The following is a 26,316-nucleotide window of genomic DNA, read 5'->3' as shown; positions in this document are numbered from 1 at the left end:
CTGACATGAATAGACAAAGATTAAAGAAGAATCTTTTATAAATAAAGGATTTAGTCATAATAAACAGCGAGAGAACAAAAATGGCAAAGAAAGGTAAAACAAGCCTAAACTAAAGCAGAAATGGTAAGTCTGAAAAGGCACACAAGTCCAAATCCAAATCAAATTTGGTAAAATTTAATAAACATAAACAAAAATCCATAGTAACAAGAAAATACAGTACTCTTGATAAATCTTCATACCACTAACTTCAATGAACCTCTCACCAACACCTCAGACTGAAATACAAAGGCTGAGGATGGCACCTCAATAATGATAAAATGGTGGTCCCATTCACAGAACACAGTGAACTTAAGTAAACAGCATAAATACACAATAAATAAATTCTACATAATAAACAAGAATATAAACAAAAATGTCATACCAACAATAAACACAAGAAAAGTAAGATTTCAAAAACAACAAAAATAACCAATAAGAGAAAACCAGACATAAGCCAGGGAACAAATCTTAGCTGAAACATAACACTGTGCATTAAGTTTCTGATTTCCTCAGCTCAACTAAGAGTCATGAAAGAAGGTGGAACAAGTCGTCATCATTGGGCCCAAGTCCTGTTTGGCAAATGTACCTTCCAACAACATCCCACTTTGTTGGAAATCCATCCATCCATCCATTTTCCAACCCGCTGAATCCGAACACAGGGTCACGGGGGTCTGCTGGAGCCAATCCCAGCCAACACAGGGCACAAGGCAGGAACCAATCCCGGGCAGGGTGCCAACCCACCGCAGGACACACACAAACACACCCACACACCAAGCACACACTAGGGCCAATTTAGAATCGCCAGTCCGCCTAACCTGCATGTCTTTGGACTGTGGGAGGAAACCGGAGCACCCGGAGGAAACCCACGCAGACACGGGGAGAACATGCAAACTCCATGCAGGGAGGACCTAGGAAGCGAACCCAGGTCTCCAGGTCTCCCAACTGCGAGGCAGCAGCGCTACCCACTGCGCCACCGTGCCGCCCTGTTGGAAATCTATTTTAATAGTATTTTATTTTTCATCATCAGTATATTTATTTATCATCTAAGAACTCCAATCTTCAAAGCATTCAATTTAGTATTGTTCATTGTACTTATTTTGCCCCCGCCAAAAGCGTTTTGCTATGGGACTGTCCACTGTTTTCCCTTCTGGCAGGCATTCTGCTTCCAAGGCACATTTTTGCATATGTTTTGGAAATGCTCCCTGGTCTCAGCTTTGTGGTTGTATATCACTAAATTTCTCTTGACTGTCTTTCACGTTAACATCTGTTTCCTTCCTCAAATTTTTCTCTTATTGAACCTGTCGTCTCTCTTTCTTTCTCTGTCCTTTCTATCCAACAGAGGCTGTTTTGTCTAGGCACAATAGCTACAAGGACATCTTTAGCTTCTCGCTGGAAATCTGGTGTTTCTATCTGCATCTTGATAACCTTCATTTTTCAGTCTTACTCTCCTGGAACTTTTAGCGGCGAAGATCAATGGATCATCTGCTTCATATATTACAAAATGGTGTGCTCTGTTGGAAATTCTGTGGAGCCGCAAGACCTGTGGTTGCCATTTTTGTCCTCTTACTGCTTCTTAAATCCTATTTCAGTGCAATCTGACATTTGGGATGCATTTCCCTCCTATGTGTTGCTGAGGCATTTTCTTTTTACCCTTTTAACAGAGCAAATTTGATGGGTGTGGTATTATTTTTGTGGTGGTTATTATCTTTGCAGTTGTTTTCCTTTGATTGTTTATTTTATGAGAAACATGTTGGTTATTATTATTTCTGTTGCTCATTAATGTAATTTAAACTTCAATAAATATTTTATCACAAAAAAATCATTAGGCTAAGATCCCACCCTGAAGAGGGCGCTGGTTTTAGTGTAGACTCATGGGTGGCTAAATTGCATTCCAGCAGCACTGGGTGCAAGATAGGAACTAACCCTCGCTAAGCTAACAGTTCATCATAGGCTTATTGAATAATGTAAATTAAATTTCTTTGTTGTACAACTTGGATATTACAGAGGTGGTAGTACACACAATTACACATCCCTTTATTTAAGTGACCTCTTCATCACCGTTGCAATATCTTACCATGCAATTTAGTAGATGTACTACTTTAAGAACATTCAAGTCTTAATGATATTTAGTAAAAGTTGTGCAAATGAAAGTTGATTTAAAAAGTTGTGCTTAATGGCCTACTCTCTTTACGACACTATACTCTCATGTTTGTATGTAGCTGCCCTCAAAATTAGAGGTATCCATCCTTTTATCACACCATTTTGTAACTCGATCTACATTGAGCAATGAATGCCAAAGTGTATGCTGTTAAAAATGTATGTCCTACTTAATAATGGCTTGTAATGGGCACTAGGTAAATTTTACTACACCTGCTAGGTTAGATCAAAACCAATCATCATATGGAGTACAGAATTCTTCCTTTAGTGTCTATGTCCACCTGCCAAGAGAACTGCCAGGCGGTATTCAAATGTGATGTTTATTTATTTACAATTGTGTCATTTCTTTAGACATGGCTGTATGGTATCATGTGGCACAGTGTTGTGGTTAGCTTTGCATATTCTTAGCACTGATATTCAGATCCATGCTAAGGAGCCATCTGTGATGAACTGGCATATTCTGTGTTTGTTTGTACAGATAGTGGTGCCATTCAAACATAAACTTCCTGTGTAATTGTAAATTTAAAATATTTCTTGTTTATGTGCTTGCATGTGTGACCTACAACAGTCCGGCGCTACGCACAGTCCTGCTTCAGGCCTGTTGTTAATCTTACCCTTCAAATGGGAAGAACAGCTTTGAAAAGTGGATGGATGGGGTGTCAGAAATCTTTTCTAGGCTTACTGGGCACTGAAATTGAAGCAGACTGCCAGTCATCTCTTGTTAAGCATATGCCATTTTCTAAGCGACTGCAGTTCATCTCGAGAAACACAATAAACGGAGGCTATAGCCAAGTGCAGATGTGCTTCCTTACCCAGATGAATATTTAAGGAGTCTCCAAGTCACTGAAGTAACTAAGCATGAAATATTTACTTTGACAGCTCCTCTAAGTTTTTGAAATGACTAAAGACTGGCGATACAAAAGCTTTGTTAATTAACTAATTAACATTTTATTATGGATGCTTACAATGTGACAAAGCTTGCACAGTACATACACAGTTTTCTTTTTTATTTAAAAAATTACTCTTATTGTAAAGCTGGAAGAAAAGTATTTTAAATGCCACAATGCTGCTTTGAGGTATTTCTGAAAAAGTAGATAAATTGTACAAAATGAATAGATTCTGAAGGGTGAACAGAAATATGTTTTGTTATATCTGAGACGCTGCACGATTGGTTCTGTGGAGCAGATAAATTCTGTATGGTTGATGTGGACTGTCAAATACACCCATGGAGCATCTGCTGTGTGAACACAATTTCATTTTATATGGCTCTTCAAGAAATGACTTGCAGCTGCAGCTTCCACAAATGACATTTTAAACAAGTAACACTTAAAAAGAGAAGGTACTCACAAGAAATAATGTATTCAGTGTGCTGTATTTGTCCAACTCCTAGCTTGGACACTGAATATGTTCTACCTAGCTTGACGCAGACTTTTCACTGGTTTTCCAGCCAAATGCAAAACATGTGAGTTGTGCCCAGAGATGAACTGTTGTAGTCTCCAGGGGTAGATCTTATCTTATGACTAGTACTGCTGGGACTGGCAATGGCTCACTTCAAGCATGTGGTGGAGAAGCGTGTTACAAATTGGATGGATAGATTTGATCCTTTCCAGAATGGGACTGAAGTAGGCTAGTTAGAATTTGGACCTAAAACCAGTATGATTATATTTGTATATTTTTGCATGTACTGTGTGATATTTCTTGTTTATGTTGCAATATTACATTTTGTGATTGTTGATTTTCATTTATCTTATTATTTTTTTAACTATTGTGTAGTGTGTTTGGCTCATATGTGGAAGTGTGCTTAAGGATAAAATGAATGTAGTTAAAGTGAATGGATCCATTGATGGACTATACTGTATGATTTGGGAATTTTTGTGGTGAAAGGCAAAGTCAAGATACCAATATTCGGTGATTTTTACGCAATGAATACAGTCCCAGCACTCACTGGCAGATGTGGTTTTCTATTCTACTAAGATGGTGTTATCACTCTACACCTTACTAGGTGAAATAATGTATTTTTTCTCATCCAGTCACATTATTATAAAAAAAGGCTATGCTTTACAGATACACTTGGAGCTTAGTGAGAAAGGTGGGGATGAGTTATGTACAGTATATTGTAATATATTATTGGTAAGAAGGTCATAGTTTACCAGTCTAACACTAAAGGCGATGTCACATTACACAGTTTCTACTTGGAGGAGATGTGAAACTGATCTGATCTTGTCACCAGAGTATATTAGACTACATGATTTGAAACAACAGGATATATTAAATTAGATGACAACTTTCCAGCACAGTTTCACATTTCTAAAATATCGCAAGCTCTCCCCTTTCCATAACACCCAATAGCTTGCTGCCTGACGGAGCCAGTGTCTACGTAAGGGCTTACAGCCATGGAGAGTTCAGCTGCCCTTTTTTCATTTGTTGTTGTACATAAGCCGCAATACAGGCAAATCTATCTTCTGGTTGTCAATTCTAACACACCCATGTTCCTTATTCCTCATAGCTGCACTATACGCGTTGTGCTTCAGGTTGAGCGTGCATTCGTTCTCAGCTCTCACACCCACACAAGCCTGCCTCTGTGATTTAAGACATGCGAGCTGCTGACTGGTTGGACTGAGGCACTGGATATGTCAGACTATATAACTGGGGATCGTGCGATGCTGCGAGTGCCTGCAGGTGTCTAAGTTGATATAAATGAAATCTGTGAATGAAAATAGGCAAAAAAGTGATGTTATGTGATAAGACTGCAAGGTGAACAAGGTGCTGATACACTATATTTTATGCTATTATTAAAATAAATACGTACTATTAATTGAGATGTAATTTAAAAATGTAAACTAGGAAAATGGTCTCATTTATATAAAAACAATTATTTGCAGAATTTAAAGCTGGTTTCAGATTTTTTTTCCTTTGCTTTCAGATTAGTTCTTTAATTCTAAAATAAGATATAGGCAGCTGATCTAATTTCTTACAAACGATAGAATAAACATTAACAGTTCTTTTTGGTTCCATATGAATGGGTTGCTATGTTTTAATATAATTTTGATATTTTTCACATCATTTTGTGCATAATGTTGTTTCAGCAATGGTGTCTTTGCCGGTCACATGATCAGATTTCCGTATGCTTGTGATGTTATCAATGCCATGCTATTAATGATTTTGACATGCATCATACAGCATCCAAACTTACGGATTAAAAATTAAACTCTTTGTTGCTTAGTTTGGTAGTGAAAGGAATTAATTAATTAAGTTTAGGACTACTTGCTTTCTTTTAGACTACAGCTATGACTTCTGTTTGATGGGACCTTTGCCTGTATCTTGATGATAATTGTATTTAATCCCCGATTTATGCCATCCTCTCTGGTCCTCTATTTTTTGGGACTAACTAAATAGTTGCAAGTCAGTTTAAGTATAGACAGTAGAATAGATTTGAATTCCTTCAAGATTATCATGATCTAGTTGCAAAAGGTATTTTTTGAATAAAATACTTTTAACAATGAAAAATGAATCACCATCATTCGTAGAAGTTTTCATTTTTATTTTTCATTTAACACTTCAGGCTCATTGCATGGCAGCAGTCACAGCTGTGGATGGTAATTCAAATGAGCGCTGTTATCACTCACTGAATTCAAGAATAAAATCTTTCCAAACAAACTAAAGGCCCAAGAGGTACCTAGTAACCCATTTACATGGAACTGATATAATCCAATCATTGGTGTGATAACAATCCAATTGTGTGGTAAAAGGTGAAATACATATGCAGAGGAAATGTGCCACTGTGATTACAGCCTTTCAAATATGCATCAGGAAAAAAATTCTAGAATAAACCAAATTCACAGTGTTAAATGAAATGACTATTAACCAAACACCTATTCACAGCACTTCATGACATCTTTAATAAATTAACACCATCTTACATGCTGCTCATTAATAATGTTTCCATAACTTTATTTTCAACATTTCATTGCAGCTTTTTTCCCTTTTCTCCATATTTGTTTCATTTCCAGAACAACTAACATGTGATGGGGGTGAATTTCTATGCCAAGATCAAGTGACTTGTATCTCTGAAAACTGGGTCTGTGATGGGGAGCCAGACTGTCCAGACAATTCGGACGAAAATCTGGACAGATGTAAGTAAATAAAGTGGAAGTTATGATATATGTTTGATTTGACTACATCTGATGACTGAGGAGAAATGTTACTTTTTGCACGTGCAATGATGTTAATTCTTGCCATTGTAGGTATTTTTTGCAAAATTGCTTTCAGAGTTTGCTGAATTAAATATCTAGTCATAAATATCGAAGAACATCTGCTTTGAGTATTGAGTCATCCTGAGGCTACGTCCACAATACTACATTTTCATTGGAAAACACAGACTCCATTTTAACCTTTTGTCTACACTCTCCAGTGTGTTTAACCCCCCAAAACAGAGACTTTGGAAAATGCTTTCTATAGCCTTATATATCTAAATATACTGGCTTAATATTGCAGTGTGATTTGGAGAAGGAGACTTTTAAAAACTCAGACTCTGCTTGAACTCTGACTTCTTTGTGCTTATTACACAGCCCTTCCCTGATTGTCTTGTGCTCATTACAATGTCTCACACACAGTTGGTCACCATTCACAGTAGCAAATCATATGCACACACAGCTAACATAGAAGAGTTGCTTTCCATTGTGTTTCTTACTTGTATGTGTATAAGTTATGTCTTGTACAATGTGAATGCTGCATACATGCACAAAAGGCAAATAATTTTCCTGTCCAGTGATAAAATCACTTCAAAGATTTTTTTTTCCCAAGGATTTGTATGTGAATGTCTAAATCATTTGTGTTTTCATTTGTTTTAGTGTGGATGGAAAAACTTTTGTAAATGATGTGAATATGCACAATGCAGACAAAGATCACTGGTGATGTTAAATGAAAATGCAGAAATGTGGAGGTAGCCTGAACTTATAATTAATCTGTCAGATCTAAATGAATCAGTCGGATTCAAATTGTCCTCAATATATGTGCACTTTCCTTTGGATTAAACTTTTGTGCATTAACCTAAAGAGAAAACTTTCAAAACTCACCTACTCCATTAGGCACAGTTTTAAAAAATGACTATTGAAAATTCCCAGTATTAAAATGTAGATTTGTTGACTTTTCTTCCACTTCTATACTATATAAACATAATTTGAAAAGAGATATCAAGAAGAAGCAGTTTTGCTCTTTAGTTATGTGTTGGAGAAGGCTGTAGGCCAAGGGAGATGTGCTTTGCAATCTGTCACAGCCTTTAGCTCTTTGCCGTCTGGAACGTTTATATTTTTTGGTCTTAGTTTAGGATAAGTAGCAGAAGAGTGCTGTTTTGTGCACCTGGCTTTTTTCAAAGGTTTGGATATGGATTTGCACTGTTATCTGGAGCTGCCTGGAGACAGCAACATATGGTGACGTCTTGAGAGAGCAAAGCTAGATAAATGAAGCCAGTGGGGAGTTTGCTGGTGTTTTGAAAGTAAGCAAATCAGTAAATCCTGTTAAGAGGTGACAAAACCTGTGGTGGTTATTTCCTTTTCCATTTTGTATGTGCCATGAGTTATGCGTGACAAAATCTTAAAAAAGAAAAACAAAAAAAACCCACAAACTTTGTTTGTGTCCACTATAAAAATTACCATTATTGTGAGATGTATGACAAACAATAAAAGGAAGCACACACTGTTCAGTGTCATTAAATATGTGTAATATAAAAATACCAGTCTTTATGAATAATCTGACTTTTCAGGTTGTGAATGCAGAGGTCATAAATGCTAATAAAGTTTCTATACTTTAAATTATCCTTTTCTTAATGTGCAGATTGTGAATATCTCTGAAAACCAATAAATTGTATTATAATTAAATGAGTGAGAAGGGGGTATTTTTCATCCAATCAAGAATAAGCATAGTTAAGAAATATTTTATTAAAAAGATAAAGTCCAGTAGAAATCCCTCTTCAGCAATTTTCTGTTCTAGCACAGATATAATGCTTACAGGCCCTATGGGAAAATAAAATACTATACCGGGCAGTTTAACCTCCAAAAAATGAGGAGATGTGCTGTTTCAGCAGTCATCCTCAAACATGTTATCTAAAAGGAAAGAGGAGCCTTAAAGGAGTTGTGCAGTGCTTTTGAATAACCAAAAATAATAAACAGCTGCTTCATTATCTTTGCAAACAAATGTGCCATTTCTATTGCATCCGTTGCTTTAAAATAAACAAAACATCATTCTGTTTTTATGAACACTGTGTTAGTTGTTTATCAGATACACCAACTTCTTTCCAATTGATTTTCAATCTCATGAATTTAATGGAGGAGAAAAAATTCATCTAGTGCATGATAATAAATGAAAGTGATATATCTGCTAAGTATGAATTCTTTTATTTAGTTACAGATTTTTACTGTTTAATTACAAATGTGATGTTATTATGATACCAACACCCACCTAATCAGATAGCTTTAACAGTAGCTTTAGGCTTAAAGCAGAAAACAACAGTGGATGGGATGGAAGTCCACAATAGGGCACACTCAACCACATTAAATCATAAAGGGATCAGTTCAACAAAGTCAACCAGACTGTCTGGAGAAAAATCAAATATAACTGGAACTTGAAAATCTGAACTTTTCATACCAGGCTTGGCTTCACTCATCTGGCTTCCTGTGTGTTTTAGGATTGATTGCTTTAGTTTTGAAGTTATGAAGATATCTATGGAACATTTTACTGTTAGAAACATGTGAGCTTTTCTGATGGATGTTATTTTTTGATTTTTTATTACTGTGAACATTATAGCTTTATTTACTGTTATTATTTTAATTTTACTGTTTAATTTTCTTAGCTATTCTAATTTGAAGAGTCCTCTGAGTTCATTTAATGCATAAAAGATACAGTATTATTATTTGTATCACAGCAATCTCACAGTGTACAGTATCTACTGACAACATTGTACACAAAAACATACAAAATAAGTTGAAACCTCTTCATCTGGAATTTGCACTTTTGCTTTTGATTTGTATGTTCGAACTGTTTTGTTTGCTGTCATTTTACAAAACACTTTAAGTAATTGCTGACTCTAAATTGGGATGTGAGAGTCCTCTGAAGGACTTGTCTCCTCTGTGGATGTCATTCTTGCTTTGCAGAGACAAACTATGCCTCTTTGTAACCCTATTTGAGTAGATGGAATGTGTGTAATTTTAATGGAGTTCACCGAGCTCTCTTTACTGCAAATCAATGTTTATTGTTTATCTACATACAGTTAGGAAATCCTAGTTTGGCAACCAAATCACTGTTGTAGCATTGTATTGTAGCTCTGATATTAGCATGCCTAATGTCTTTCTTGATAATCAATCTACAATTACCTTTCCATAGAATTTTAAAAACGATGTGAGACCCGGGTCCGAACACCACCAAACAAACACCACTTCTTTATAAAAAGCACATGTTTATTCATCACTACAGTCCCGCACAGCACACAGTGCTCCCAGCACTAATCACGCTGCACACGGGCCTTTCTCTCCCTGTCCGTGGGCCGCCTTTCCTCTCTCCCTGGGAGCTTCATCCTGCTCCCACTCCCGACGCTAGCTCCCTGATTGTAGGGAGGCGGCCCCTTTTATTTCCACCCGGATGTGCTCCAGGTGCTTGATGATGTTCTTCCAGCAGCACTTCCTGGTGTGGTGGAAGTGCTGCCCTTGCACCCAGAAGCACTCCGGGTGTCGCTGGAAGGATCTTCCTCCACCTTCCCAGGTGTGGCGGAAGTGCATGTTTCCCGGGCTCGACGAGGCTTGGGGTGCCCCCTGGCGATGGCCACAGGCCCCAATGGGCTTGAGCCTCCTTGCTCCTTTCCCGAGGTCTCCTCCATATCCAGGGCGGTTGCCCCCTCATGGCCCGGGGGACGTATAAGCCACCTCCAGGTCCTTCCAGGTGTCCCAGCTGGGTCTGTCCCCCAGCCTCCTGTGACAATGATTTCAAATTTTTGACCTTATGACTTAATTTGTCATTTAATTTTCTGTCTACTTTTCCGAGTGTTCATAGCACTTTCAGCATGCTGAACTGGATAGTCCATGCTCTCCTCAGCAATTGATTCCAGCTCCCACTGGAAAATTTCCAGGCCAGCCATAAGTTATAATTCCTTAAATGTATAAAACTGTGTCTCCTCCTGAGCATGAAAAATGCTCTATGACTGCGTATAACAATGACAATGTCAGTCTGGAAAATCGGCCAGCCTCATCACATTTTCATGAAGAATAAGCCTATCAACAAGTACAGGGATGTCATTTCTGCTGATTGTACTTGTGTGTACTCATACTTTCTTTTGGTCATCACCGGCTGTTAGTGACCTTAAGCCAGGATCAGGTGATAGACTAGCCAGTAAATCAAAAGCTTCATCTGAAGACTTATCTTCCATATAAACAAGTAGAGTACACTATCCATACAACCACTACTCATGTGCTGTAGGATTCATGAGTTTCATGGTCATCTCTAATGCCACTTGTGAACATGAGCCTGAGGTGCTTCAACTCTTCCATTTGTGACAGTTACTTAACCATTACTTGGAGGGTGTCTGCTGCTCTTTTCCAGGAAAGTAATGTAAGCTCATATTTCAAGAGCTGCCAATTCTCACCCTCAAATGCATCACACTTAGTTAAAGACACAGCATGCCAGAGAATATAGTCTGATAATCCTGAAAGGATAATGTCATCTGCAAATAGCAAAGATGCATCACAAAGATTCTCAAACAGTATACTTTGAAAACTTCTAGCAAATATGTTTTCATGAAAATCAGGAACAGAAGAAGTCATAAGATGCTCCTTCTGTGAAATCCTACACTCACGCTTAAAATGCTCTAAACTTATTAAGTATGTAAACACAAATCTTGATCTACAAATTCAAGACCTGAATAGAACAAGAAACCACTTCCCACAAGATGCCACCAAGAAACATGATTTTTTACAAATTACAAAAAGAGGGGATTGAGAAAAAAAATCCATGAGCCCACAACTATTTGTTCAAAGACAGAGTTGATTCAATCTTCCAAGACCAGGACTAAATCCAAGAGTACAATGTTGCTCCTTGACTTGAGGTCCAATTGTTGAATGTAGTCTCCATCCCATCACAGTTACTTAGGTTTTTCCAGGCAGGCAGAGGAGTGTAAAATATCTTTAATTGGAATACACACTCTTTTCTTTTTTCTTAAAAATTGGGAGCAGTATATCACTCCTTTAGTCTTAAACCTCTGTCTCTGCTAAAATTAAAGAGGCTTGTTGACACAGATACATTCCAAAAGCCCAATACTTTTAGAATTTCTGGCTGAATCTCTTACAGTCATGCAGTCTTGCTACATCATCTCAGTGACCTTTGCCTGAGAAATGGACTAAATCCTGATTCAATGCTTCTTCCACTTCTGTTTACAAGGAGGAGACTATGTCCTGGGTTTGGATGTTGCTCTTTCTACCTTATGAACACATCATCGACTGAGAACAGGTCCAGGTGATGTCCTGCCTTTATTTCCTGAGTCTTTGAAAGGCTAACCAGAACCACATTGAGACTGCTTTTGCTTTAGGCACCACTGCTGATGTTGCCTAAACTAAAATGCCTTAGAAGTACCTTTTCTTTAACTTGCCAGCATCTCTCACTAGTGATCCTGGTTCACTAAAGTGCCTTAGGCTTTTTGCTGTGACAGAAAATTAGCACCTCTTTGGATGTGGTGTTTTTGTAGCCGTCTCCACTACTAAAGTTTTCAAAAGGGTCCATTCAAGCGTATGAGAACAAAGGCACTTTCTAGATTTTGCCAGGACATCCTCCCTGAAAGTTTGTGTCATCTAAATCAGTCCAGCTGATGCTCTGGTCACTGCTGCCAATTTACGTCCAGCATATGGTAATTTGACTGTAAAGAACATACAACCTCAGGTCAGTCAGATAACAAAACTACAGCATAAAATCATTCATTGATATCTGGCCAAAGGATGTCTAAATACAGGATACACTTCAGAATGTGATATTCGTAATAGACAATGCATGACTACAGTACCGCAAAATCCAAAAACATTTCGCCATTGTGATTCAAATCAGGCAGATCATTCCTTCTTATATGTTCCTTTCGCATTTCTCCATTGTTTCCCTACTATGTCACTGACCAGAATATCCTAGCAAGACTGCAGTGTCACTATCTGTACACTTTCATGAATGAAATTCTGTCTCTGCAAAGTCAGAGAAGTCTGAAATATTACACTTTCAGCAAGCTGACCCTCTTGTCCACAGGTATAAAACATCACGTCTGGCACACAGCCAGTTACTTGAAAGTATCATCGCACTACTACAGGCCAAATTGGAGAAAACTTCAGAATAGTAGAAAGAGCATTCTTGATGAAGACGTTTGGTTCCAGATCCTGCAATGTGGATATAGGAGTCTAGCTCTATCTAGACAACATTTTCCAACCTCTGTGACCTGAACTCTGGCTCCTTTTTAATGGAAACATTGTGTTTCATATCACAATCCAGATTTCCTTTGTCAGGAAGTTGTATGCCTGAACATACCACACCCATAACTATCATTTCATTGATATTGCATTCAGTCTTTACCCCTTCGCTCAGTGGGTTCTGATGATGATTCTTTGTAGCTTATTTTGGCATAGCATTCATAGGTTTATTTGTGGGTTTCAATATCTGTGTTTCAGATGTTTTAATAGATTCATGGGAGTGTATTTTTAATTACTCTTTGTCTGGCTCCTCTGCTTAGATCAGTTATTCATGGGTAACCCTAGTAGGAAATCAAGTATCTGGCAACATCGCTCTAAAGAACATTGCATAGTACAAACCCCTCCACTATGTAAAGGTCACAGTCCAAGAAAGGGTTAGCGCTGATATGATGCATGAAGAGAAACAATCTTCATAACCAATAAAGAAACAAAATCATCAAACCATAAGAACATTGAGCTCTACTGGTGTTGCCATTAATGAGCCTAATAATGGGTGCATATCTAAAACCAAGCTTGTTGCTGAATGAGCTGCCAGTCCGTCACAGAGCACACTGACACATCCAAGACCAGTTTAGAATAACTACTGTATGTTTTGTATATGTGTGAAAATTGGATTACTTGTTAAAAATATGACTCGGACAACACAACAGTATTGGATCTAATTTTCCATGAGTGACAAGACATCCTACAGGGTGGAGGCAAAATCTCATTGAATGGTGAATCAACAACAATTAGTATATGAATTTAAGCTCAGAAGACTTGGTGGAGTGACATCTTATTGACATTATTGTTGTCATTGTTGTGGTTAGAGGGAATAGTTGTAAGTTCTTTTTAGTTAACGTCCCTGATCACATGTCATGGTCCTTCAATACTACTTTTCTTGTAATGAAAGCTCAACAGAACCGTTACTTTGAGAGGAGGCAGAAGAAACTCAATCTGTCATATTTTTACAGATTCACAGTGAAGAAAATACTGATGAGGAGCATCACAGACTTTCAAGGCAATGACACTATGGAAGATAGTAAGGACCCACAGTAGGTGGTTAAAACAACTCAGTTCATCACCAAAGTCAACAACAAATCCATATAGGATATTTATAATATGAAATACGTCAAGAAAGCCCTTTTCATTGTGACAGACCTCTCACACACACCAGAAGCAACTTGTTCATCCAGTAAGCAGTATCTGCTGAATTTTTGCTGCTAACACCGTTACATTTTTAACTCCCATAAAATCATCAGGTTGACCTGTGACCAAAACACTTCTTACAGTATCTCTGTAACAATTCAAACTTAATGCCTTAATGTTACTTATTCTTCATGATATTTGTTGTATTTTTATTATTTGATGTTTATTATTACATTTTAAAATTGAGTTATATATTAACTTCCTATTAGTTGCTATTTCTTTGTTTATTCATTTTTCAGGTACTACTGTATATTGCTGCTACCTACCATTGTACTATAAGTTAAAATAACTTGTTTAAAAAATATAAATAATACGTTTTAACCTGTAAACGCTCAATAACCAGGCCAGCAATTGAACCCAGGTCCCTGGATCTATGAAACAGAAGCACAAACTAGTGCCCCATTACACAGGTCTACAAAAACCTAGTCAGACATTTTAGGTAAACACTTTTCTGTGAATAAATTTGAGGATAAATGATACTTGACTAATCAATGCTTAAATTAAAATAACATACTTAATCTCCCACAGGTAAAAGGCATGAAAAAGTAATAAATGAAACATTGTGAAGCACGGCACTTTTTCAAATATATCTTCTCTATCCAATCTAAAAGTTGTTTATGAGTTCAGAAATAATCAAGACGGGAAAATCAATTTTTTCATGCAAAGGTAACATTTGTGTGAAACCGTAAACTGAAATAATGCAATGAGATAATGCTATACTCTCTCTTACAATACTGAATCAGCTGCAAAAAGACCTCTTGAACCTGTACTGTAGTTATGAAGGGCTTATGTTTCTTTATTTCTACATCTGTCGCCCCAGGCTCAGCTCCAGTCACAGTTCATTGGGGTGAATGAGGCGGAGATCCAATGCAAATGATTGGTGCTTGGGACTTGTCTAAAACTGCCAAGTGTGCAAAAAAGGCCCTACTTTCTCAGAATAGCCCTTTAAAACTTCACTTTCACATTTAGCATACAGTCTTTGATGAGCTTTTTGCTTACTGGAATGTGAAAAACAGCAGTGGGAGCTCTAAAATACTGTGATCTTTCAGTATCATAATGAGCTTTGTTAGAAAATTTGGGAATAGTACAAGGAAAGAAAAAAGTGCAAAATATATTGTATGCAAAAAGCATCTCATCATTTTAATCTCTTGTTTAAACTGAAAAAAATATTTAAACCTTCTAGGACTCAAGAAAGATCTATCAATTTCATCTGAGCAATAAAGATACTTGAACATATTTTATGTTTAAGAATTGCTGAGTGACCCAGCACTTTATTTTGCATGTTGTCATCAGAGGTGAAAAGGACACAAAAAATTCTACTCAAGCAGAAATAATATTAGTCAGACAAAAATTGTACATAAGTAAAAGTGTACGATGTGGAAACTACTCAAAAGCAAGTATGCACTGTAAAAATTACTCAACCAATAGTACAATTTAGTTACTTTAGAAAAAAATAATCTAAATTAGTAAATTTCCATATAGTGCTTTAGAAAGCAAAAACAATGTACATAGCATGTACAGATTTAATTTTTAATGACTTACTGTATATACACATACAGACTGAATTAGAAACAGTGAACTGTATATATTAATTATTAATTAAAGTTTAAACTGTAATTATTCTGTACACTTCCAGCAAATGCATGGTAAGCAAGTAATCAGAATTATCTCTAAGTATAAGTGAACAGTGTAATATGTGGTTATCAGTTATAGACTTTGAGACATTAAAGACTTCAGTGGGGAGAAAAGAAAAACACGGTTTTGCAAATAAAGTGCAGTAGCAGGCACAAGACATGAAAACAATACTAATGCCCATACAGCAAAGGGCTTTTCAATCATGTTCACATTAATCAAGTACAATCTATATAACAGCAGCATACAGAAACGAAATAATAAAAAAAAAAACCTCTTAGCCTCCTTAGTGTTACATTTTTTTTTCTCAAAAAAAAAGTAAAATGTGTTGCATTTTTTGGCTTGAAAAATGATATTTCTGTTAAATCTCATCTTTATACTGCTGCGGTGGGCTGGCGCCCTGCCCGGGGTTTGTTTCCTGCCTTGCGCCTTGTGTTGGTTGGGATTGGGTCCAGCAGACTCCCGTGACCCTGTAGTTAGGATATAGCGGGTTGGATAATGGATGGATGGATGGATCTTTATACTGTGAAATGTACAAAACACCAAATGTACAAAGTCAGAAATCTAAAAAGTATAAAAATGCTACAAATAATAATAATGAAGAATAATAATATGAAATAAATAATAATAATAATGATGATGATGCTAATTGATATATATATATATATATATATAAAAGCCAAATACCACTGACTCACTCATCACAAAATCTCCTGGACCATGAGGACTTGGGACTTGAAATTTGGAATGTAGGTTACACTTGGCCTGTGGGTGCTCACTAAGAAACGGTTTTAAAAATTTTTTGGTCCAAGCGCGAAGTTTCTTATAGTTTTTTAGACCCATTTGTATGTCTGTCCACTTTTCACAAGAGAACTACTTAACGGATTTAGATCGGGTTTTTTTCTATAATTTGCTTGAACATTCTGGTTGATTTTGCGACTTCTCTCATTGCGCTAAGAAACATAGTTCACTTGCAGGACCGATATATTCGCACTAATCCAAGACAGAGGCTGCAGGCCGAGGGGAGGGGCAAGTGTGACGACAGGAGTAGAGAGCTGGGCTGGGAACCTCCTCACTGTCCTGTTTCACTAATACTGCGGGCCATGGCTAGTACCCTATATACTGTCAAAATATGTATTTTGTGTAGTGTATCTTTGAATGGAAAAACAACTTAGATGTACGGTGATTTACCTGACACTGTTCAGCATAAGGTTTCATCTCAACAACAATTCTTTCAATCACAACATCATCAAGAAACAACTTTCAATAAATAAGTGGATCTTGGCTGTGAATGTTCACTTTTATTCCTGGCTGTCCCACAAAATCAAGATGAGGTGGTGCTAGTTTATTTGAAGCAGAGTCAACAGAAACCCAAACGCGAGCATCACTTTCAGATACATCAGAATCACTTCTGGTTTCAATTTCATTATCTGAAGATAGATTCACTTCGCCATCACTGTTCGTATCACTGTCAAGAGCATGCAACACCTGTGCTGCTGAAAAACGTTTCTTTTATGACGCCATTATGAGGTTAGGAGAAGACGTGTCTATGCCATTGCCCAGGTAATGCTTGGGCCTGACGCTTATGTAAGATGCACCTATACTGTTGTCCAAGTAACACTCTGGACTAACGCCGATAGCACTTTTACAGACTGAGTAATCCTCTGGTCTAATGCTTATGTGAGATGCATCTATACAGTTGCCTGAGTGACACATAGGACTAACACTTTTTAGCACTGTTTTCACAGCTTGAGTAACACTTGCATCTAACACTACGGAGGTTAATTCTGTGGTTGTGCAGCACTCCCTCAAATTCATGAATGTGTTGACAAACAAAACAAGAAAAGAATATATGTACTGTATGTTGGTACAAGAAAATTGTTGATCATAGTTGATAGGTACAGTATATTTTGTCAGTTGTTACATGAAATATGAGCTTAGAGGAATACAGCACTATGTCAGCTGCTGGTTATATGTGGTGTCATCATAAAGTCATTTGTAAGAGAACACAGGTGTTGCATGCAGCCCTCAGTGTTACCAGTTCTTTGTAGCTACAGGAGTGCAACAAGCAGGTATTGTGCACTTAACATCAGTTTTTGCTGTAGTTGGTGGAAACCAATGCATTTCTCAAAAGGTAAGTCCAAAAACTTTGCAAGCATCCATATTCTTATTTTTGACCAAACCTCTTGGCTGTTTTACCTTGATATACTGAATGCACTGTTGGGAAAGATATTCTGTAAAAAAAAAAATGTAGTCGTGAGTCACAGTTATTAATGAATTAAAGGTGGACATCTTTTATTACTTCAAGCTTGATGGAGCCTGCTGCCATGTACACTGCTCAGTGCAATGTGACAAGACTGACTACAATGACAAAGCACTTTCCTAAATATGTTAAATTCCTTTACATAATACAGTCAAGAAACATTTCAGTTTACAGCAATCAACATACAGGTGGTATATTCTTCAAACACACCTATGTCTTTATATTATCTAAAGATCCCAAAATATTTGCACAGATTGAAGTTGTTGGAAAATATCTGGTTCATTTTTGAGGACAGTCTAGAGCTAAAACAGCTCCATGGAAAAATACGAAACTCGAATCTTAAGCCGATGATGTGCTGATTAGTTTTTGAGCCAAATTGTGTAAGAGAAAGAGGCACTCTAGAGGAACCCTCAAATACCACAATTCTGCAATTAATTATGAATTTTTTTTGTCAACTGCTATCGTAATGTTTTATTTTATGATCAGAAAGATCAGCATCAGAGAAGTAAATAATTACTGAAATGTTTTAGAATAGTTAGGGTAAGTTGGTTCTTAGGGTGCAAGGCCTACTGACGCTTACATCTGAATTTTTAGAAGTTAACATGCCATTTGACTTTAACTCTACCTTTAATGAAAATTTTCCTTAAGCTTTTTGACAGACATATATAATTGAACCTGCGGTGGGTTGGCACCCTGCCCGGGATTGCTTCCTGCCTTGTGCCCTGTGTTGGCTGGGATTGGCTCCAGCAGACCCCCGTGACCCTGTGTTCGGATTCAGCGGGTTGGATAATGGATGGATGGATATAATTGAACATCACTTGGTGCTTTTAGCTATTGCATTTTCTTTCTGACAAGAAACAGATGCTGAAGTTGAAGGATGACAATGCTAAAGCTCTGGGTGCTCAATAGGGTCAGAGCTTATTATCAGTTTCTGATGTGTTGTACACAATTGACTACATTTCATGTAAAGATTTTGTTAAAATAACACCATATGCGGATGGTAAATCTCATCACAGGTCAGAAGGAGTCAGCATACATGAATTAGGTGAATGAAATTAAATGTCAAGGAAAACAAAAGACTTGATGGTGAACTTTAAATGCAGAAAAAGTGTACATCTATGGCAGTCACTGTGGAACTGTAGCAAAAGTATTGAACTTTAAACCCTAAGGTCTCTGGTCCAGTCATCAAAGTTGTTTGGACTGTATAAGCCTGAGCAAGTCACCTAACCTTCCTCTGCCCCAACTGTAAAAATAGATCTAACTGTAAAAACTGTTCTAACATATTAATTAAACAAGCAAAATATATAATAAATAAAATAAGTCTCAATGTCCATGTTGGCAATAAAGAATTTAAACTTACAGTTCCCAGCTTTGTATGTCAACATATTTCTTAAGTTAAGAAAGCTTAGAGTGATTCTTCTGTCTACAAAGGATAAGTGTCACATGACACAAATATTTTTTTTCCTAATACTCCATTATTGAAAGAATATTTACATCCTCTGTCACAGTTTTGTATGGCAATGTCTCTCCTATGGACAGAAACTGTGAAGACAGTGGTGCAGCGGTATGTGTACCAGAATTGAGATCATTGCGTGCCACCTCCTCATTGTGGATTCACTTTACCATGGCAGACCAACGCAAAAAGCCATTAAAATCTCATCCACCAACCATCTGTTCTGTCACATTACATTTGATAACTAGCTTAGAGGATAAGTTTGGTATTTTTCAAATTGAAGTTTTTTCTTCACAATCACAGTATTTCTTAATTTGTCACATTAAACTGTTTTCTAAAGTGAAATGTTATTTTTATAAAATTTAAATATTCCTTGTTTGTCCTTACATCTTACAATGGGGCAAATGTTACACAGGTCCATAAGTGAATAAAAATCCTTAAAATTTACAAAATATGACCATTTTTAAATCCAAAAATGTCCAGGTCTTCAGATTACATAAGTACATATTGCAATACAGAATATACATGTCATTTTAAGAAAGAGAAAATCACAAAGCAAAACATTGATGTGACATTGCTGTCTCTGTCCAGTAGATAAGTAGGCAATAATTACGAAAAACTCACACACTTGTGGCCACTTCCACCCCACGGTGACACGCACTCTTACCTCATTGTGCACACCCAAGGTCTGAGGCAACCCAATTGCTACTCTTTCCCCATCTTCTCGCAGGTGGCTACACATCAGGAGTACAATCTTAGTCTGCATTTTTCTACCAAACATGCTAACTGTAATAGTAATCTGTCAAGTGAGGTACAGCTAATGAAGCTTCCTCACAAGGTGATAGTTTACAGGCTCAGCAGGAACATAATTGTTGCAGAAGCAAAAGTAGGATTATAAGCAGAAAATAGATTGGCCCTGGAGGCTTGTTGGGGTTGTCATAGCTCCTCCCATGATGGCGGATGTGAGCAGACAAATGAACAGGAAATGTATTCTCACCTCAAGAAAAATACTTCCATAAATCCAATATAAAATATTTATTTCTAGATTCCTTTTATTCTCACAAAAATGCCTCATAAATGCAGAAGGCATGTTTTCTTAAATTGAAACCTTTGCAGCATCAAAGTGGATATTTTTGACAAGTTGTAAAGATTTTTCAGTCACCTATGAACTTGTGTACCCATTAATCCCTTTGTGAGGTACAAGAACAGACAAGGAATTTTTAGAATTTATAGAAAACATTTCACTTTAGAAGACAATGTGGCAAATTAAATAACTACCATGACTGTGAAGAAGTAACTGACTTGAAAAATAACAAACCTATCCTTTAAGACCAAGATACTACAATTTACCCATAAACTGTGAGGTGCCTGAACTTCAAGTCTTGACCTTAGGTATTCATCAAAAATATGAAAAAATCTTGGGCGTGTTTCTACCTAATTAGCTGTTTGAGGGCTTTTCACAATGATGGTTACTAATGTGGTTACGGAGTATGTTGTATTGCTGTTTTAGTTGCATGAGCTTCATCAAATTAAATTCCTTACTCCTGATACTGAAATAAGGTAATGTATTGAGGGTTTGAGAGATGATGACATCTCTTAACTCCCTCAACTTAATTCTGTGTTTTTTTTTACTATTTAAGAACTATCTAATGATGAACACAAGCAATGTGTGAAAAAACAAGTGTTTGGTGGTTAGTTGTTGGCCTTTTTGTTATGTGGGCCTCCTTGTTAATTGACTATTGGTTAAGAAAAGAGAAGCAATTAATAACTTAACACTCTTCATCATGTAAATGAATTAAAATAAAGGAACCATAAAAAATGTAGAAATTGAATTGACCCCTGTGCTTTTGCAGCAATGCTAAATTTCAAATGAGTAACACCAGCAACTTTGTTAATTTATGAGTTTCCAAACCTAGAGCTATGAAAAGCTATTAAATTAAGTGAGACGTTAAATTATCAACAAGGATTGATGTCAAGGTAAGAAATTGGTTGGAGTGAAAGCCCGTCACCTTTGTGGCCTAGTAAGAGCAGAACTGAACACGCTGCTTTAATGGTTTCAAAAAATAGTTGGATGGATGACATCAAAAGAAGTAGACTTTGAAAACATGCACTTAATAACCAATATTTTTCATGAAGTTCATTAGGCTGATGATTTTGAGAGTGGGCAGAATAATGTCTAATGAAATGCTCTCCAAACCTGAGTGTTTTAATTCCTTTTTTGATACACTGTATGATCCTGAGTCATTTACCGTGCTTGTGCTTCTGTTGTCCAAAAAATGTGTAAACAGTTGTTCTAAAGATGGTAAATGGAAAGTAAAGCTTGTTAATTTTCGAGCTTCATGTGTGGGTTTGGTACTGTTAGTGGTTAATATCCTTTAATAGAATGGTGATAGACAAGTTGCTAACAATTGTACAACACGGGATGCCATCATGCTTGCATTTATGAAAACTCTAAAAATTAAAAGTTCATTTATTTCTTTTGGTTTTCTGTTTCTGTTCTGCAGAAGCCTGGTAATACAAATAATATGTAAGATTTCTGATATTTGCATACCGCACTCTGCATTTCCAGCTTTTCTTCAAGTGCTATGTATAATAAAGTACATGATGAGTGTTACTGAGTACTTTTACAATACCTAGTCATGCATAATTTATATTTTATGATAACATGTATGGGGGTCATCTTTGGATATAAAAACAGTTGGATTTTTTTCATACTGCAACAAGTATATTCAATATATATACATACAGTGTATGTCAAAATGTTATGTTGCTTTGACAATTGCATGTAGTATAATAATTTTTTATCCATGCAAGAGAGAATTCGCTTGTACAATGTACATGTGACAATCCTACAACTCCTACTACTGGAGTTCTATATGTACCCCAATCTTTATCTCTATTTTACATTCTTAACTGAATCAGCTGTAGCCATAAAAATAAAAAACACGTTAAGAATGAGCGCAATAAAGGTTTGTGGCACACATACATGTGTAGGAAAATAGAACTCTGGAGGAAAATGATCTTGCTTAGCATAGCAGTTAGCTCTGTTAGTGGGAACAGTACACGGCCAAGCAAAAAGTACTTCTGAATTATAATCAGAATCTGTTTCTTATGATTGATTGATTGATTGACTGATTTAATTATTTATACTCACAAATAGAACAACAATCTTTTGTTCGTTACTCCGAAGACATTACGTTAAGTTGACTAGCTATGTGTAAGTCTGCTTTGTAATGGACTGGGCCCTGTCGGATTTGCTACCTGCATAGCACAATATGTGTAACTAAAATTGGAATTAGTGTTATGGTCATTTTGAAACAGACAGCTGTCATCTGGATCACTGAATAAAACAACCTCAGACAGCTTGAGTGGCAGAGATAAAACATCAGTATTTGTCAGGCAATAACATAAGGCAATCTATATTCAAACATAGGTTTAAAGTTCTTAGTGCTACTACATGTATGTTTGTATTTAATGCGGCTTTGTATGCTTTATTATTATTTCAGCTTGTGGTTCATCACATGCAGCACTTTTTAGACTTTTATACTAATGTTTCTCCACAAAAAGGAGATTTTCTGCACATGGGAAGTGACATGATCAAAAAGAAATGTGGCACCTAAGTGATTCACATGCCTGTAATACATACTGTATAGGAAACCCATAAGAAATATCTCACGATAACTTCAACAAGTTAAATGCACTCATTACTTTAGTTCTCTGAAACCTATGCCTTTTCACTCCTGGAAAAGATAGTGAAGTCAGTGCCCATCAATATTTTGTATAAGTCATGGCATGGTTAGTCTATTTGTGTTTCACAAAAGGGCTTACTGAAAGTACTTAAAGTTACACTGTAATGATCTTTAAGTTTTCCTTCTCATTATATTTTTTTATTTGGCACACACTTTTCAATAAAAGCAACTGAAAATTCAACTATTAAGTAAAGAAAAAAAATAATGTACAACAAAATTTTGAAACCAAAAGAAATGCAGGTTATACTTTAAAAAAAAATAAATGAAGCAAAACAGCTTGTGGAAGGTGGATCGTGTGTGCTGAGCAGCCCAATGTGATATGTTTGCAAAGAGGGGAGCTAGTAGTCAAAGTAGTCAAAGAACAACATACAGGATTAAACTAAATGTGATTCTTTCCCCCCAATACAGGTTCAGTAAAAATATAACATGTTGTTTTAGGAATTCTGTGTTGGCCCAGCAGCCTCCAAAAGACATGCTTGACGAGATAGCTAAATATGCTTCCCTGACACTGAAAATACTGTTTAAAGTGGCAATTTTAAAGACATTATAATATTAAAAGGAAAATCTGAAATATGTCAATTGTTCCCACTATGTTTAATGAGAAAGGAAACCTGCTTTTGTTTGCTATGGTAAATATTCAATGGTTTTACAACAGCAAATCAAGGATCTTAGATTCAAGAGGGAAATGGAACAGAATCAGGAGCAAAGGAACGCTTCTAGAGTGCTGGAGACGACTGCAGTATGTGTTTTAGTATAAATACACCTGTTACCCAAAAAGCAGAGCAATGCTGTAGAGATTACAATTGTAAAAATGAAGGTTGTGGGAGTAACATGCCAAACAAATGCAAGACATAAAGACATTACAGCACAGTAGTGTGTCTGGAATAACACAAAGCTAAATTTAATGCAAAGTAAAAAAAAAATGGTACTGTTCTTTTACATGGGTTTGCCTTTGAGTAAGAATTTTGTATATAGATTTGAATTATATTCAGATAGTGATGGTTGTTCTGACAGTCGTACTGTGTAGCCTAGTCATTGTCATGGTGATCCATTGGTTACTAAAACTGTGTCACACTTTAAAAATCTGAATTTAATTCAGAGTCTCAGCCATTACCTATATAGCATATGCAGTTTCCTGCTATACCCTAAAACATGCTTGGTTAGTTTAGGTACTGATTATAAATATGTCAAGTTGGTTAGTTATGGACTGACATTCTGGTTTCTATTTGTATGGATGTATGGACAAAACAGACTGTCATCAAACCATATATGTGTCCAGCATTTTTCATTATTATGCTGTGATTGGTATAATCTTGCACTTGCATTTTACCCTCTAAGTTGTTGCAGCACTCAGGATCAGTCAAGTAAACCATTGTAATAGTTTACAGCACTTGGTGAGGAGAGTTGGGCAAGAACAAATGATATTGTATCACTGCATTATATTTCTGAGGTGGCACTCTAGTTCTGAGAAGAGGACTACTTGCATTTTGTTTTTTGTCTTATATTTCACCTTATTTTTTGACACCCATTGCATACCTAACCTATCTGGAAAGGGATCTCTCTTTGAATTGCCCTTTCCTAAATGTTTTCCTACAAGGTTTTTTGGGAGTTTTTTCTTTTCTTATTTGAAACTCAAGACTGGGTGTCTGTCAATTAAACAGAGACAACTGTTAAAAGCCCATTGAGGCATTCATTGTGTGATTCTGGGCTATCCATAAAGAAATTGCTGTTGTTGTTTTTACTGTATTCATTGTCGTGAAAAAGCTGAGTAGAATCAATAAACTGCATATATTCAAAGGAACTAGTTTGGTGCCCAGAATAACGTAAACCAACACCTAATGCGTCCAAATACTTCATGTGTTGTTCATGAGCTACATAAAGTACTAACTTTAGTCATGACAGTTGTGTTTGAACTTAATTGAATTGAATCTCTTGGTTTATTTTCCAACAATCCTTCAGTTTATGGAATGGTTGTTTCTTTGTATGTATTGTTTTATTTCCATTTTCTGGTGGAGTTGAGGATTTTTAACAACCTATTGTCGTTCAGACACCAAAAATGCCTGCTTTACGGTGTTTGATGCACACTCTACCCTTGTTTCATTAAGGTTTCCGCCTGGTGCAATTCAGTTGTGTGTTTCTGTAGAAGATCTCATATGAACAATTATTAAGCTGGCTTCTCTTTCAGGATTTTTACCAGTGTCACATGAACAGTACTTTAGTTATCTGACATTTGGTGTTACAGAGGAGTACATTACTGCATATTTAAAGCTGGTAAAAGACAATATGAAAACCAATAGGCATTTCATTCTCCCTCACTATTTTATGTTGGAGAATTTTAGTATTTCCAGTATTTCACTCTGTTTGACACATTTATTGTACAGTGGGGGCAGGTAGTGGGGCCAATTGGTGAAGCCACAAGGTTACTCATTCATCTCCTGCCTGAGATTTAGTTTGAGATGGGCAGCAAGGCAAATAATCTTCCTGTGCTCTTATTCTTAAAAAATAAAGTCTTCTGTGTCTCCTAGGAAAAAGACATCAGCCAAGTATACCATTGCAATAGTTTACAGTTTATATATTAAATTTAATGTGGGTTTGAAAATAAGAGTTCCTGTTCATGTTTAATATGTAGTTTTTTTTTTTTTTAATTTTTCACTTCAGTTTCTCATTTTAAGTTATATTCCATGCACTGAGTCCACTTAGTTCATGAGACAACTTCTTTTCCCACAAAGTTTTTTTTTTTTAATTAAATTAATTTAGAGCCAGGCTCATTTGCTTGAGCCAGAGTTTTCAAGTGATTCAGAGACTCCCTGTTCATCTGAGTTGTGGTACTTGGCTTATAGCTTAAGTGAATTCATTGAATCAAATTAACAAACCTTTTATCACTTCAGAGTAGCGAATTAAAATCAATTCAGTGAAGACTCAAACTGCCTTTCTGTAGAGCTTAGTCTGCATGATGAACAGCAGTGAACTCTAAAAAGCAAATGAAACATTCAGTTTGTCAGTTGCTGAACTGATTAAAAATTACTCCCCAAAACTGAGCTCAAATGGTCAAATTTCAATTATTATTTACATGTAGTCTGAAAAAGGAAAGGGTTTTCCACCATTAATTCAATAAGCAACATTAATCAAAACAGTAATTTAAAAGCAAAAATATTATCCAGAAAGGAAATATTGTATACAATGCAATAAAAAATGTTAAGTGCTACATATATAAAACATGAAAATGAATATTAAAATACAGTCTAGTAATCATCTAGGAAATGTGCAGAAGCAATTAAAATATTAGGTTTTATTGTAAAAACTCTTGAATATAAATAAAGAGACATTATGCTAAAACTGTATAATGTGTTT

General features: G+C 36.3%; 1 protein-coding gene across 1 annotated transcript in view; it reads left to right on the top strand.

Annotated features, from left to right (window-relative positions):
* Positions 1-26,316, top strand: part of lrp1bb (low density lipoprotein receptor-related protein 1Bb) — a 2,167,948-nt gene that overhangs the window by 360,563 nt on the left and 1,781,069 nt on the right. Inside the window, exon 2 of the mRNA XM_051931086.1 lies at positions 6,207-6,329. Within this exon, the coding sequence (XP_051787046.1) occupies positions 6,207-6,329 (123 nt within the window). The remainder of the gene's footprint in view (positions 1-6,206; positions 6,330-26,316) is intronic.

This window comes from Erpetoichthys calabaricus, chromosome 8 (genome assembly GCF_900747795.2).
Source record: "Erpetoichthys calabaricus chromosome 8, fErpCal1.3, whole genome shotgun sequence".
NCBI lineage: Eukaryota > Metazoa > Chordata > Cladistia > Polypteriformes > Polypteridae > Erpetoichthys > Erpetoichthys calabaricus.
This window is presented reverse-complemented; position numbering and strand designations above follow the sequence as displayed.